Genomic DNA, 15,997 nt, shown 5'->3' with positions numbered 1-15,997 from the left:
AGTAAGTAGTATTTTCCCTGAGGCTTTATGTGCCAAATAGACATGTTAAGAAAATATTCCACATAAAACCACACTGTGTATTACACTAAAGCACCAGGAAACCATGTGAAAAAGCAGTCAGAATGTTTTTCTGGCACTTCTTCCTTAGCTGATGTGTAATGCTGCAGTGCTTGAGATGTAACAGGTAACCTCAAAAATGTCACTTAATTTGTGGGGCAGTTTACCTGCTCATCTGAAAAAACCCCTCTCTTCTAACAAAATATTTTGGTACTACACTGATGAACATAATAGAAACAATTCAACAGAATTTTTCAATAGAAAAGAAATCAAGCAATGTGGCAAAATACAGCAATATTGCAGCATTTAATAATTTTTTCAGTACCCAAACTTCACATAAAAAATGACCCCACTATTCAATATGAGTTAAAATCAAAAAGAGGTTTGGGGGAGCTGGTAGTCCATGGCATAACTGACTGCTGAGTACTAATTTTGACTACATATTTTGCTGCAGACAGGAAGGCTGGTCAATTGTCTTTGTATAAATATTGACAAATAGAGTTGCAAACTGATTTGTTACATTTATATATTATTTTATACGTGAGGCATTGCATATAATGACTATTTTCCCAAAATGGGACACTCTTCAAGTTCCAAAACATGCAGGAATATATTTTACTGCTTTTATGAAATTCATAGTTCAGCTGCTGAGAGAGATGAAGCACTTTGTGGAATCAAAGCCAAACCTTTTCTGGATTGCTGAGGTCTATCAACTGTGCTAGCAGCTATTTCTCAAAGGAGTAAAAAGCAGCAACAGCATTTGCTGGTGCAGGAATAGTTGAGCTTTTTTGGGGTTTTTTTGTGGTTTTTTTTCCCCTCCACTTGTTTGAAGTCAGTTTTTAGTCAGGTTTGCTTCAGCACAGAAGGAGTCAGAGGGACAGGGGTGTCAGGCAAGGTCACAGGCAGCTTTTCCAGGAAGGCTTCAAGGGACAGAGAACCAGCTCAGCTAACCCAGGCTGAAAGGCAGCATTCAGAGAACAAAACCTCAATAACTTCAAAACCTCAAAGCACGAGTGGCAATCTAGTCAGTAGTTTTCAAGAGATACATGAAGCAGCTCCTTATTGAATATTAGGACAGAAAAATATTTGAGGCTGTTCAATCAGGACACAATCTTTTTAACATTCAGAGGAAGCCACTCAGGAGAGGTATCATCTTGCTCATTAGAGAGGAGCAAACAGCATCATTATCATCTCCACTTATCAGCTGCAGCCTCTGGAGATCACAGCCAGTTCTGCACTCAGAGATAAGGACGGGTGCTCCTTGCTCTGAAGGGTTTATAATCCAAACAGGTGGAACTGAAAAAGGGAAGTGTATTGCTCCCTCCACGAGAGGAAGAACATGGAAACTGTTTTAGGAAAACCTGCAAATATTGGAGATGGTCTAACAGTGGAGCTGGAAATTTTGACCTCCTGGAGAATGAGCAATGGCAAATAGGGAATATTTGTAGCAGAGGGTTTATTTTTTGTTTCTTTCTTTCTACAACAAGATAGATCAGCTCATAATTTAATTATTTGCCTATTAATAGCCACTTATCTCAAAAATGAAATCAATATTTGCGTGACACTGGCTCTGAAGACAAGCAGAAGAAATGTGAACATCCACAAAAAACCCAAGACTTGAAAAAGACTGCCTGCACTCTTTGGGTTTTATCCCTTTATGCAATCCTGGATGGCATGTAGGGTATTCTGACTTAGGATACTAATGGGAACTGATTCATCTCTTTGACCACTGCACCTATTTCCCTGCTCAAATTCAGAGAGGATGGCTCTGCAAATGGACCAAGGGATGTATAAACCAGTTATAAGAGGAGTTTACACATTGGGTTCACAGGGCTGACCTGAACACTAAAAGGAAGAAGACACAAAATTTTTCTTATCAAAAAAAAAAAAAAAAAAAAAAAAAAAAAAAAAAAAGGTTTAAATTAATCCTGATAGATTTCTTTTGCTCTAATTCCTTTCTAAATCAAAGTTCTGTTCCTTTCCTCTCTATCTTTGAACTGGGCCCAGCTCTTTGTCTGCCTCTTAAGAAAGATTCTGGATTGAAAAAATATTTGTCTATAGGACAAGACATTGATCATCCTGGCACCTCTTAAGAGAGTCTGGAGGTTAACCAAAAAGCAAATCACATGAATCCCTTTTTATCTCCTTTATCTGTTTCTCCAATATGAGTATCTGTCCTCTAATATCCAAAAAGAGCTTTTCTTAAATGGGTATTCTTATTCCATTTGATTCCACACCTGCCAGATAAAATGTGTGCCAACACAGACTCATCTATGCAGGAATTCATCCCCGATAGTGACTTCTAAGAATTGATGCCAAAGGAGAAATTAAAAGATTTAGGACAATACAGAAGCAAGATTTGCAGTGAAGCATGCAGTGAACTAGAAGGGAAGCAAGAGAAGCCACTTGAGTGAATCAGCTGCTCAGGTCTGAGCAACAAACCAAAAACCCTCGAGCTTGGCTCTTCCAGTCTTTTGTGTTCTTACACGTATCACAGGCCAGGAGAAAAAAACAAAATAGAAACCAACAATAAAGAGAAAGGATAAAAATCTTGCAAGCAGGTCTGAATGCAAGGATCACAGTCTGGTGTGTTTTTCTGAATAGGATTTGCTGTGAGAAAGAATGACAAGAGACTATGTAAGGACAGAAGAGGATTCCTCAGTAACAATTTTTATTTTTTTTTTTTTTGCTTTTTGAAGTGTGAAGAGGGAATTTCCTTAGGGTGTGAAAAAATTATCATGACTCACAGTTACACCAGAGTAAATCCAAGTGATTAATGGCTTGATTTTCAGATTTGCTCAGCACCTGTATCTCCAAGATGCTGACTTCAAAAGAGCTTTTGGTGCTCAGAACTTCTATAAATCAGGTTACAGTGACTTGTCTAAGGTTATACCAAAGCAGCTGATGACCAAACTGAGAAGGGATTCTGCCCTCCAAAGTGTCTATTCACAATTATACAGAAACCCCTGGAAAAGCCATTTCAGTGTTTTAAGAGTATTTCAGCTAAAATCAGGACTCTGTGATGCTGGTACTCTTTTGCATAAGCAGCAGGGACATTTCAATCTGAAAAAAAACCACTATTTTTGGAAGATTTTTTAAATTATTGACAAATAATAATTTGCCTATACTGTACTAAATATCTGACAATCTAATACTCTGAAATCACAAGGTTTGGTAAATAGATGATGTGGCAAAGAGGAGATCTGTACATTGAATAGGAACAAGAAAGAAATGCAGGAGAATGTCAGTCCCAGTTAAACACATGGCAAATCTTCTGTTGCTCCTCTGTCACATCACACATGGTCAACTTTTTTTTTTTTTCCAGTGCCTTTACCCAACACTCCTCAAAGGGAAAACGTGTAGCAAGGCAGTAAAATGGACTGGATCAACCAAAAAATGAGTGATACCCATTCAAGTTCCAGTTTTAAAGAGAAAAATAGATGACCATGCATTTTTTACCTGTGCTTTCACCAGAGCAAGGAGTTTCCTGACTGCATCACTGATGTCTCTGGTTTCCACAAAACAGAGGACACTGCAGATGGCTTTAGTTGCTTCAATCACGTTATCAACATTATTCTGTTGACAGAAAAGAAAAGGGGGTGAAAAAAAAATGGACACACAGCATTTACCAGAAATACCTCACCATAAAATTCATGGCAGTGTGGGTGTAGAAAATCCTCCTACCTCAAGCAAAATTCAAACACTGTGGTTTATTCTGGTTACACTGAAATAAGCACAGGCCAATGTTTTCCCAGCATAGAATCATTTCTGTTAAAGTCTAATACACAAAATATGAGCTGGTCAAAGCTACAACAAATTTGGTACCAAACACTGATATTAAGGGAAAACCTTGGTTTCTCTGAACTCCAGGAGTGTAAAAGCACTGTCAAGAAATTTCTGAGGTGACCTGAAGCCAAATGACTCACAAATATTCTGAGATTTTGTGATTCTGTGAATTTATCCTCACTATTGTCTCCTAGCCATTTCTGTGAGAGCTGGAAAACAGCCATGGTCCTCCTAAAAATAGATATTTGTGTGGGAGGCTGCATCATCTGACACATGTGGACTGAGTACTTTTGCAACTAGTTTTCTGCAAAATTATGTATTTAATTAAAGCTATGAAATCTTATGGATTGTAAACTTAGATATTTAAATATTGTCATATGGAGAAAAAAAAGTTTCTAGATGAATACTTTAGGGAATTTAAAAAAAAAAAAAGGACCCCCAAAGGAAGGAAAATACAATCTTTAAATATCAAGTACTCTATGTTCAGGAAAATAAATAAATAAAATTTCATGTGCTTTCTGCATGGTTATATCACTTCATTAAACCTTAAAATACATTCTCTGAACAAGCAGAAGCTCTCCTATAAATATTCTCCATGTTTCTGTACTGATAAATGTTCCTTTTAGTGCACTATAGCATGTCGATGTACCCAGAAAATCATTTCTCTAACTCAGGCATTTCATGCCTGAAAAATAAAAATTGTACCAAGATGAACTTTGTGTTTTCAGGCTTAAGGTCTAGGCACAGATTGTACTGAGATGGTTAACACCTGTCATTATTACAAATAAATATAAAAATATATTGAGCTTACTAACTTGCCACATTATCTGCTTCGAGGAAAACTAAAGCAGGACTGAATGATATGAAATATCCACAAATATCTGGTGGCCAGATTCTTTTAAACATAAGTTTTTGAGGGTGTTTTTTTTAGTAATTAAGGGCAGAAACACCTTTTCACACTACAGGTTCTAGAGAGGGAAAGGCTGACTGTGATCTCCTGAGAGTTTTAGAGCCTCCTCTGGGCTGAAGTTGATTGACTGCTCAGTGGTATGGATTTGCTCTGTGTGACACTGACAACTCCAAAGTATTATAAATGCTGGTTCACTCTGAGTTGTTGAAAAAATAAATTGGTCTATGTGTGTGTGTATGTGTATATATATAAAAAAATTACTATAAAGGGTTTATAATTAATATTAAATATCATTCCAATGTTGCATTTGATTTAAACAAGTTTTAATTTAACATCTTTCCTCTCCACAGATGCATTAGAAGAAGGATTTTTTTGCCTATAAATAAAGTTATGCAGGGCAGTTTCTGAGCAGTAACAAGCAATAGACATACACAAAAGTAACCCTTGAGCAGAGAAACAGCTCTCTAGATGGAGAAAAATAAAACAACTCAAACCCACCCACAGTTTATATATTTTTGTAGGTATATATAAATGCTATTCCATAAAGAGAATTGGTATCTTGAGGAATGTATCAATTTCTGTTGAATATGTTATTCTGTTTATAGATAAACTATCAAAGTATTAATATTTATAGAAGCTACTTTGCCATACACTTTATTTTTATGGTAGCTACTTCTAAGGAGCATATTGCAGATGAAGAAGAGCAAGCACATAAAATGATGTGATGCTACATCAGAATACTGCACATGATGGCTTCTTCCACACTATTTCTCTGCTGGGATATTATCACTTAAGAGTTTTCTTTTTTTCATGTGGAGATATATGACATTGATTTTTGTCCCAAAGAAGAGGTGATAGAGATTAACTTCTTACAAAATTACAGAAAAAAAATCCCATCTTCTGCAATTCCAAAAGAACAACAGTCAACAACTTGTAATTTTTTTCCCCCTTCTACATATTTAAATACAGCAGAATCTTAGAAGGATATTTTGGTGTTTCAATAATTTATATGATTTTAAAAAAGTGATTTCACTCCAGAACTTCTACTTTGTGCATAAAAAATTTACAAAGTTCTCTCTACAGTAACAACACGTTTTGAATGGATTTCAAAATGAAGTGGTTAACAGGGCAATCAACATTGGCTGCTTACTTGACAGCACATATTGTCTGAGAATTACATTTCAAAACTTACATTTCAACCCTTGCCTTTGTGCCAGACATCTTTGGATCTTTTAAAAATTTTTATTTTCATAGAGTCATTATTGATCTCAAAATTAATTTTCCATTTATTTACCATTATTACTAATTAGAATAATAATGACAGTGGGCTTGTCCCATAAGTCCAAAATACTGGTATCCCCATATCTATGGAAGAATACATTTGCAAATAAATAGAAAAATGTGCAAAATATTAATAATTTTGATTTTTTCAATTGAGGCTCTCGAGATGTGTCTGGTTACAACTGAATGCTTGAGGAATTTCCAGGTGAGTACAGAACTTTAGGAGTTAGGTGTGGACTTAATTTACAACATGGGAGTAGTTCCCAAAGTTTTAAATTCCAGAGTGTGCTGAAGATGGGTAGTGGTGAACCAGAGAGGAATAACAACAATCCCAGTTATGTGCATGAGAACAGCTTGGAAAGGTGACAGAATTACTCCTGTGCAGATTTGGGATAAGGGTTAGTTCTAATAACCTGAATTTTAGACCTTCTTTAAGCAATCTAATCAGAAGTCAGAGAAAATAAGTAAATAAGGATTTAAAGACCAAATAAAGGGTTCTCATTTTTGCCTTGTTTATCATATATTTATGAGTATTACTTATTACTTTAGAGCTCCATAATTTTTGAGACACTAATTAAAACAAATCATGCTTTGTGTTTCTAGGTTTGAATAATCTCCATACACTGATGTTTCTGAATGAAAATATCCGTAATATGACCTACACCATTAACTTGCAATCCTTTTCTTTTAAGCAGTTCATATGAACTTTATTGAGTGTCCCTGAGTAGAAAAGACCTTATGAAAAAAATAAAACTACAGAGAAATTTAGCTCTAGACACACACGTATTTGTTGAATGTTTGAAAAATGTACTTCCTTGCCTTTATAAAAAGTTAATGCTTTCAAGAAATTGCTTACTCAATGCAAAAATCCTTAGGAAAAAGAAATTTAGGCATGCTTCATTATAGGTCTGAGGAATATCTGCACAGCATCAGTTGCAGAGGGTGGATTGCAAAGCCTCATTAATGTTGACATTATGGCTTTTTCTGAATTTAGAATCCTCTCACTTTAGGCCCTAAAATTTCAAGTGAATGTAAATAACTACCCTGGTGGGTCTACTTCAGCAAAGAAATATACTTTGCATTTGAGCTTGGGGACCTAACTTTTCCAAATGGTTATGAGTGCATCACATTTTATACACTAAACACTTTCCTCTGAGATGATGCTTACAAAGGAAAATTCAGCAAATACCTGCACAGTATCAGACCCAGAGCTGAGCTTTGCAGCCAGCCACAGCTCAACAGCCTCTAAATTTGTGTTCTGCACTGTGAAAAAGCATCAAAGACTTACACAAAGTGTAAAATGTTTGTATATATCTATATTATGTAGTTATATATATAATATTGATATATTTTTACATATATATTATGTGTGTGTCCCTAAGTTTATATGCATTTTTATACATGTGTATATATGTATACGATTTGTATGCAAATGCATTTTTTCTGGGTATTCAAAATAGAAATAATAATGGATCAAGAATATCCAGAGAGATTAAAATCTGAACTTAAATGTAGGTGACAGAGTGCTGAAGCAAAATATTTATTTAATGTTATAACATGTATTTCAAAGAAATCCATAGTTTAGCATATTGAGTTATAACTCTGGAAGGGATGCACTGGAATAGCTCAACGCTACATCAGTATTCTTTGGTTTTTATAAACCTTTTGTTCTTTCCACTTTTAAACCCTAGAAAATCAGTTATCATGCCAACTTAAAAGTCAGATCAAATCAGTTATCATGCCCGCTTGTAAGTCAGATCAAATAAACAAGTGGTTTCTTCCAAGGTATGACTCAATTTGTCCTTTAGTCATTTGTCCTTAAAACATTGGACAGCAGAGAAGATTTCTTAAAGATTTTTCCTTCAAGCATGTAGCATTCAACTGGCAGCCCACAATGCTTTAAAATAAAGCCCTTGGGAGCTTTGCTGGCTAAAACAAATCCTTCAAACTACCACATGCTTGAATATATTTACTAAATATGTAAACATCAAGCTGAGGGTTTGCAAAATCAGGGACAAATTTTGCAGATCCATATAATGCATTATACTCCTACTGATTCCAAGTATTACACTGCCAACTCAAACAACTCTGGTTTTATTTACAAGTTCTTTAACACTTAGAAATAGTCGCCTTTGATATTTTAAATTTGTAACACTTTCTTCCTAACCTCAAACCAAGCCTTATTAGGAAAATTTATATCCTTTCAAAGTCAAATTAAGCAGTCTTAATTAAAAGTCTTCCTTAGTTACATCTAAGACAGACTAATAATTAGATACCTTTCATGTATAAGTTAATGCTTTTCTGACATAGCAAACTGAGAACAAATACCTCATTTTGCAGCAGATATTCCACTTGACCTCTGTAGTTCATAATAACAGAGCTGAGGTTCTGCCTGGAAATCAGAAAAAAAAAGAAACAACATCAAATTAATATGAGCTAGATAAAGAGAACAGGTTTGGGTTTATTTTTTTTTTTCACATTCTAGACATTTGACAGAACTTGACAGTTGATTTTATGTCAGTATAAAATAAATCCAAGTGTGTATGTAGACACCATGCAATTGAGCCTGGGTGTCCCTGGGTTTTTTTGGTACATTTGCCACAAAGAATAGATGCAAAAAGTCTAATTATACATGGAGATACAAGTTTCCAAGTTAAAGAACTCCAATAAGTGATTTGCTGCTTCAGTGACTATTGAAATTCCCATTTATTTTACTCTTTATGGTCAAGCAAGTGCTTAAATATTACCTTAAAGAAGGATGGACTCAAGCACATGCTACATTACAGCTAGACTTGATGATCTTAAAGGTCTTTTCCAACCTATATGATTTTATGATCCAATGCCTTCTTTCCCAATCACGTCACAGACTTAAGTTGCATAGAATCAGATAAAACATCTGAAACTCTCAACACTTCAGAAGTATAGGCTAAGTCACGAGTACAAAAGGATGTTATAAAACAGGACAGCCCTGCTACATAATCCATGAAACTCAATTTGCATGCAGTTCTCAGGTTTATGTGCTCAAACTGTTTCAGCAATGCCTTTTCCACAGCATTTCCTTAGCTGGGAATTTGTTTTAATTCTGTAGACAGCCCTGCACCGCTCTGTGGTCCCACGCCTTTGTCATGCTACAGAAGTTGCCACAAAATTTGTACAGGCAGGTTGCTGTGTCTTGCCAAAGCTTCACTAAATTAATTAGGATTATGAAGAGGAGTGTACACCTCTCTGCACTAAACTCCTCAACTGATCCTTCAGCTGTAAATCTCACACTTCTAAAATCACAAATGCTATACCCAAAAGATAACCAGATTCAGATTTTTGCTTTTAAAAAGCATTTGTATGATTTTCTGTGTTTCAAGCACTGTGAAATTCTTGCTGCTGTTCATCTGTCAGCTGGAACTAAACAAAAACAGGTGCCTGTGAGACAATTGCCAAGGCATCTTCTTGTGTCAGCCTCCTCTGTAGGGTCAAATCATCAGGAAAGGAAAAGGAAACCTTAATTCCCAGTTTTACACCTTGCCTAACACACTGATTAGTAAAAGGGACACATTATTACCTTGATGGCCATCAGAGGTAGTTGGGGTCTGCATGTGCTTATATGAAAAAGTGGAAATTGGAATTTAAATTCTTTATCACTTTATTCTTGCATTTTTAATTCTACTTGTATATCCCACACTGATCTTTCATTAAGGTTCTTCCTCTCCAGAAGGCTTGGAAGAAATTTCCCCCCACTCTTCCATCCCCATTGCAGTTTGGTAGCTGAAAGTCCCAAAACTATTTTGATTTTTTTCCAGAGCTTCAAAGCAAATTAACTATTTACAGAGAACCCGTGTGTGTCCTCACGTATTTTAGCTGGGCTAACTGAGCAATCAGAATTAGGACTGCAACTGTAGACTGAAGTACAGACTTCATGGTACATGATTAGATTTTCTCTATCTACATTGCATGGCAAGGAAAGGACACTCATAGCACTGAAATAACTCACAAAAAAGAGAAAAGTTAGGTGCTCTTCCCTGTGCTACTACCACAGTGCATTTCCCTGGAGATACCAACTATTGACTTCCTCCTACAGGTAGTTTTGCCTGTACAGCTTTTTTTATTTCCAATCTGCACTGGCTTTATCTAGGCAGGCAGTTTGTGGAGCAGCTGCCTGGAAATTCCTCCTGTAATCCTGTTAAATCATAGCTAATACAAGCTGTTGCTCTGCTTTCACCGAGTCTTCAGGCGTAACATCTTTTTCACAGCCTTACCCAGCTCAAAAAAATATATCTGAGCACATGAGCTTGCCCTCTTGTCTTTTTCCATGCAGGTGAGCAGGTTTATTAGTATGGTTGGTTGAAATGCAGGTTACAGAATCATTTCCTAAATTACAATGCCAGTTCATAAAATTAGCATATTTTCCATCAGTTTATTTTACCCTGGAGAATTCTGAGTATAAAGTAGCCATAATTTTACATCATTAATAGGAAACAAATCCAGCAAGTTGTAATAATGATTGAAATACCTCTACTAATGCTACCCTGAGCCTTTGTCTGCCAGATAACTAATAACACCCATATCTTATCACACAGACATATTTCATACTTGTGCATCATTATAGCTGTGTATAAATATGGCAAGCCTAACCAACCCATGAACATTTAGTACTTCTTTGATGTTAAGGACATTTTTTTTTAGCTTTTAGCAAGCCAATATGGTGTAAGAGTTTTGAAAAGGAAATAAGAAAAGCACAAACAAGAGAGGCAGTCTTGGCTCCCAGCTGGTCTCTACGGGAGGAGGATGACAAGTCCAGAGCATGGACTTGCAGCTTTCACTTTTCAGCCTCCTGGCAGCAGCACCTCCTATGGAGAAATGCTAGGTTCCCCTTCTAAAATGCTGTTTATCACCATTCTGCCTCACTAAACAGTGCCTGAAGGCATGCCTGGGCCCTGAGAGTTGTGGTGAATGGAATTATTGGGAGCTGGCCCCATGGGATTGTCCTCAGGCCTCAAAACAAGAAAGATGTTGAGGTGCTGGAGTGTGTCCAGAGAAGGGAGCAGGGCTGGGGAAGGGTCTGGAGCACAGCTCTAATGAACAGTGACTGAGGGAGATGGGATGGTTTAGCCTGGAGGAAAGGGACATACAGCAAATGATCCTGTCCTGCAAACATCCTCTGTGCTCCTGAATTTCCTGCACTTGTCATCTATAAAATACATGAGCTCTTTATAGCAAGGACCAGAATGGAAATTTGGGCCTTGCTCCTAGGAGACCAGATGGGTCCTCAGTAAGCACCAGACACCCACCTCAAAGGAGTCACTACCCCTTTGTTTTCCTCCATCTGCTAAATGACAGGTGTGTCATTTAAGTTTACTATTGTTGGCAAAGTACTTTATAACACAGTGATGAAAACATTGCAGCCTCTTCATCTAAAAGTGGAATTTATCTAAATGGAATGTAATTAAAGGTGAATGAGGAATCTATCTCATTTAGTGTTCGTCCATCACGGGCTGGCTTTATAATCACCTTTACTCTGACTGCCAAGTTAAAGGCCCATCATAGTTAGCCTCCATGAAAAAAAAATCACTGAAGTATGAAAATATAGTTATAATGAAGAGCAAACCTATTATTTTTACAATATTTAATATAAAAAATTCTCTACTAGCAACACACGCATGAAAATTATGATACCTTCAGTCACGGGAATCTTTGGGAAATATGAAACCTTTAATGAAAACTTCAGTAATATGAAAAGGAAACAATTGGGAAAAATTATATCCAAAAAACATTAATTTTTGCTAAGCAGCAACTAAGTTCTGAAAATAAAAAGTCTGAAATACAGAAACAATAGTCTTTCTTTTTCGTATTGTATTCCTGTCCCCAGTAGTTCTCAGAATTGTCCTTTGGTGCAAGGAGACTTCCTACAAATATAAACAATTACAAACATAAATGCTGCTGAATACCAGCTTACCGAATCAGTCTCCAGGCACAAATGTCTGCCAACAGCTCACTCACACAGAACCTTCTTTGGTCATCTGCATGCTGTGGAAGAGAGGAATAAAATATGGTGACATATTTTATTCTGATAAAGAAGAATGTATATTGAGGAGATTTACATAATATTTTCCAAAGTCAGAATGTTGTCAGTTGTGTTCAGGATTAAGGATTAAGAAATTTTGTTTGGTGAATATTTTATGTTACACTGGGTGGTACAATACAGATGGAGGTAAGAGTGTTCAGGGGAACAAGCTAGCTGGACTTAGAACTTTAAATTAGATTCAGTGGGGGAACAGGATGTGCTTGAATCCAGGCAGGGAGAGTGGAGGCAGCAGCATATTCCAGTGCCCTGTCTACATGGCAGACATGAGGAAGGCAGAAAACATGGCCTAGGGCATACAGAAATTCTGTTTTGCTTTCACACTGAAGTGGGCCAGAGGGAGAGATGATGCAGAATTAGAGGTGAGCTGTGAGGGGAAGCATCACGCTGGACAGCTGAGAGGCTTTGCCACTTGAGGGACCTGGGTATTTCTTCCACCAGCTCTTGTTGTGCCAGAAAATAAGGTATTTTATTAAGTATGCCAGTAGCAACTGGGTGTCCAAAGAAAACATCTTCATTGATGAAGATAATCCACTGGCAAATGGGAGCACAGAAAAAGCAGAGGAATTTAGGCATTGTTTTGCCTCAGTCTTTTATACTGCTGATAAACCTTGAGCTTCCCAGTCCTCTCAGCTGGAGGACAGAGTTATAGCAAGTGGCCCTCTTTTTTTGGACACTGGAATTGTAAGGGGTCAGCTGCAGCAGTTGAATGTTCCTAAGCCCACAGAGCCTTGGTGGGATTCATCCTGGAACACTAAAGAAAGGAAAGGAGAAGGGAAGAAGAGGAGAGAAAGGAACTCAGTTCATTTGCCAGAGATTTGGAGCAATCATCCAGTGCAACAGCTGGGTTATGACATCACCAATTCTGGATCCAGCCTGACAATGGATTCACCTAGCAATGGGTTATAATGTCACAGATGATCCAGCACTCTGTGCCAGCTGGGTCAGCCCAGGACTTTTCCCATTCCCAGCACATCCAGGCAGTGCGAGCACCTGTGAGGTGCACTCTCAGCAGCAGAGGGGGACCAGGAGGGGAAACCTGAGGAAAGCTGAGAGGCTTTCTTTCTTGAAGGACCTGGGCATTTCCACCGTTCCCCCCCAGGGCAGGCTCTGTCCCTCTGCCTGTGTGACACCCTGAACTGCAGTGCTGGCAGGAGAGTATAGCTCAACATCCTGGGCGAGCCCGTCCTGCTGGGTGAGCTCCAGCACCCTGCACACCTTTCCTGGCAGGACATGGCCTCCTCCACTGCCGAGGAAGACACGGGGCAGAGCAGCAACTCCCGGTGCCCCATCTGCCTGGGCCCCGTGTACAGGGCAGCCTACGTGACCTACTGCATGCACAAGTTCTGCCTCAGGTGCATCTGGCAGTGGTGCAGGGACAGGGACAAGCTGCCCTGTGTGCCGGCAGCCCATGGCGCAGCTGCTGCACTCCGTGAGAGGGGACAGGGACTACCAGGAGTGTCCCATCGGCCTGGCTGCCCGCCTGCACGGGAGGATGGCCCGTGAGCCAGTCTCCACAGTCATGCTACGGATGATGCAGAGGGTCCAGGACCAGCAGCATTTGGCTGGCAGAAGCCGGCCCAGGGACACCGAGTGGGCCCAGAGGATGGGAGTGGCTCCAGGGCCCTCTGACGCCCATTCCCTGCAGGCCCTGCTGGGAGAAAGTGAGCGCCCAGCCAGCCCTGCTGCTCCTCTGGAACCACAAAATGGCACTGAATGACTTGGGCTTCTCAGCATGCCCTCTTCTGCTTCGTCCAATAAACTGCATGGTCCTCTCCAGGACGAGTGTTTCATGAGCAGAGAATGTTTCTAGGCCCACGTGGCTGCGGTGGGATTCATTCCCAAGCTCCAAAGGACCCAGCCGATCCCATGGCTGGATCCCCTCTTTTCTTTACCAAAGAACTTGACAGCCTGAGGAGGGCCCAGCTGACTGGAAGACAGTCAGTGTCACCTCAATTTACAAACAGGGCACAGGGAAATGGAACAGGATGCAATGGAATGGGACACAATGGAACGGGATATAATGGGATAGGATGAATGGAAGGAGATGCAATGGAAGGGGATGCAGTGGAAGGAGATGCAATGGAAGGGGATGCAATGGAAGGAGATGCAATGGAAGGAGATGCAATGGAAGGAGATGCAATGGAAGGAGATGCAGTGGAAGGAGATGCAGTGGAAGGAGATGCAGTGGAAGGAGATGCAATGGAAGGAGATGCAATGGAAGGAGATGCAATGGAAGGAGATGCAATGGAAGGAGATGCAATGGAAGGAGATGCAATGGAAGGAGATGCAATGGAAGGAGATGCAATGGAAGGAGATGCAATGGAAGGAGATGCAATGGAAGGAGATGCAATGGAAGGAGATGCAATGGAAGGAGATGCAATGGAAGGAGATGCAATGGAAGGAGATGCAATGGAAGGAGATGCAATGGAAGGAGATGCAATGGAATGGGAGGAAATGGAAGGAGATGGATGCAATGGAATGGGACGAAATGGAATGGAATGCAGTGGAAGGGGATTCAATGGAGCAGGATGCAGTAGAATAGGATTCAATAGAACAGGATGCAGTTGAATGGGATGCAATGGAAGGGGACGCAATGGAAGGGGACGCAATGGAAGGGGAGACAGGCTATAGTTTAGCTGGTGGGGATCTATAATTTTCATGTAGTCCAACTACCTCACCTCTTCAGGGCAGCCCATGAATAAAAAGCCCATTACCAATGACATCATCAGAATGCCTCTTCCTAAGGGACTGATAGACACAAGGCATCAAACACATTTCTGGGAACCCACTTCTCGTGTTTGACCACCCAGACTGTAAAGAACCACACATGTGTGATTGATAGGATCCGAAGAGGGTTTGGTGGACTACAGTAACAGGTCAGTGTACATGAATTATTTACTGCCTCATTACATATGGATGATTATTGCATACAAGATCTGTCAAGATATTCATGTTTCTGTGACACTAGTTAAACTACAAACTTAGTGGAGAGTTCTATAACAAAACATGTTCCATATTTCAAAATTTAGAAGGATCATTTAGATCAGAGGTGAAGTTCTCCTCAAGACCACATTATTTCACAAAAATAAACAGTAGTTGAGTATGTGCATAAGTGTCTGAGATAGCTGAAGAATCTTAAAAATCCCAGTTTCTTCCTATTTCAGTTTTTAAATTTTTGCATCTTTTTATATGAATTCTGAGGGAAAGAATTTTTTCCTCAACCTGACTGTACGTCTGTGACTTTCTAATGCACTTTGCAGCAACAACATAATTAACTGTGAGCTCAGTGTGGACTACAACAGATCCTTGAATTCAGCATGACCAGCAGGTTTCAGTGCACCTAAATAAATGCACAGAACTAAGTCCAGAATGAAAGGCACACTGCAGCTTTCAAGGCCCTGTATCTGCCTTCTCTGTTATTTTTTTTTCTGGTGCTGATAGACTTGCTGGCACTCCTGCCTGCGAGCAGAACTTCTCCTTTCTCCTGTCACAAGCGTGCCCTGGAGCTGGGGGAAAACTCTGTGTCTTATCTGACTTATTCCACATCAAGAGCTGCTGGTGCTCTTTGCTATTATTAGTAGCATGAAGTAACTTCATGGCCTGAAGGTTTCCGAGCCGTGTCTGCCCCTGTAAAAGGATGATCAATTATTCACTTTGAGATCTTAAAATGTCACCCTTCCTGCTTAAACCCTATTGTAGGGTTCACAAGTTCTTTGAGATGCTGACTGTTTTCCAATGGCCTGAGCTACACAAACCCTCTAGAAAGCCGTAAATATTTATTATTTAAATAATGGGAAAGTCTCCACCTTCTCATCATGATGGGCATCTGACTTTTCTCATCTGTGATTATGCTCACAATGTTAATGCTTAATATTTTGCCAGACATA

The 15,997-nt window shown here is 39.2% G+C and overlaps 1 protein-coding gene across 1 annotated transcript in view; it reads right to left on the bottom strand.

Moving 5' to 3' along the window:
• Positions 1–15,997, bottom strand: part of PIK3C2G (phosphatidylinositol-4-phosphate 3-kinase catalytic subunit type 2 gamma) — a 181,164-nt gene that overhangs the window by 142,901 nt on the left and 22,266 nt on the right. Inside the window, exons 7-9 of the mRNA XM_063395184.1 lie at positions 11,982–12,052; positions 8,363–8,426; positions 3,517–3,633 (exon numbers count right to left, since the gene is read on the bottom strand). Coding sequence (XP_063251254.1) covers positions 3,517–3,633; positions 8,363–8,426; positions 11,982–12,052 — 252 coding nt within the window. The remainder of the gene's footprint in view (positions 1–3,516; positions 3,634–8,362; positions 8,427–11,981; positions 12,053–15,997) is intronic.

Source organism: Prinia subflava, chromosome 4, assembly GCF_021018805.1.
Source record: "Prinia subflava isolate CZ2003 ecotype Zambia chromosome 4, Cam_Psub_1.2, whole genome shotgun sequence".
In the NCBI taxonomy this organism is placed as follows: Eukaryota; Metazoa; Chordata; class Aves; order Passeriformes; family Cisticolidae; genus Prinia; species Prinia subflava.
This window is presented reverse-complemented; position numbering and strand designations above follow the sequence as displayed.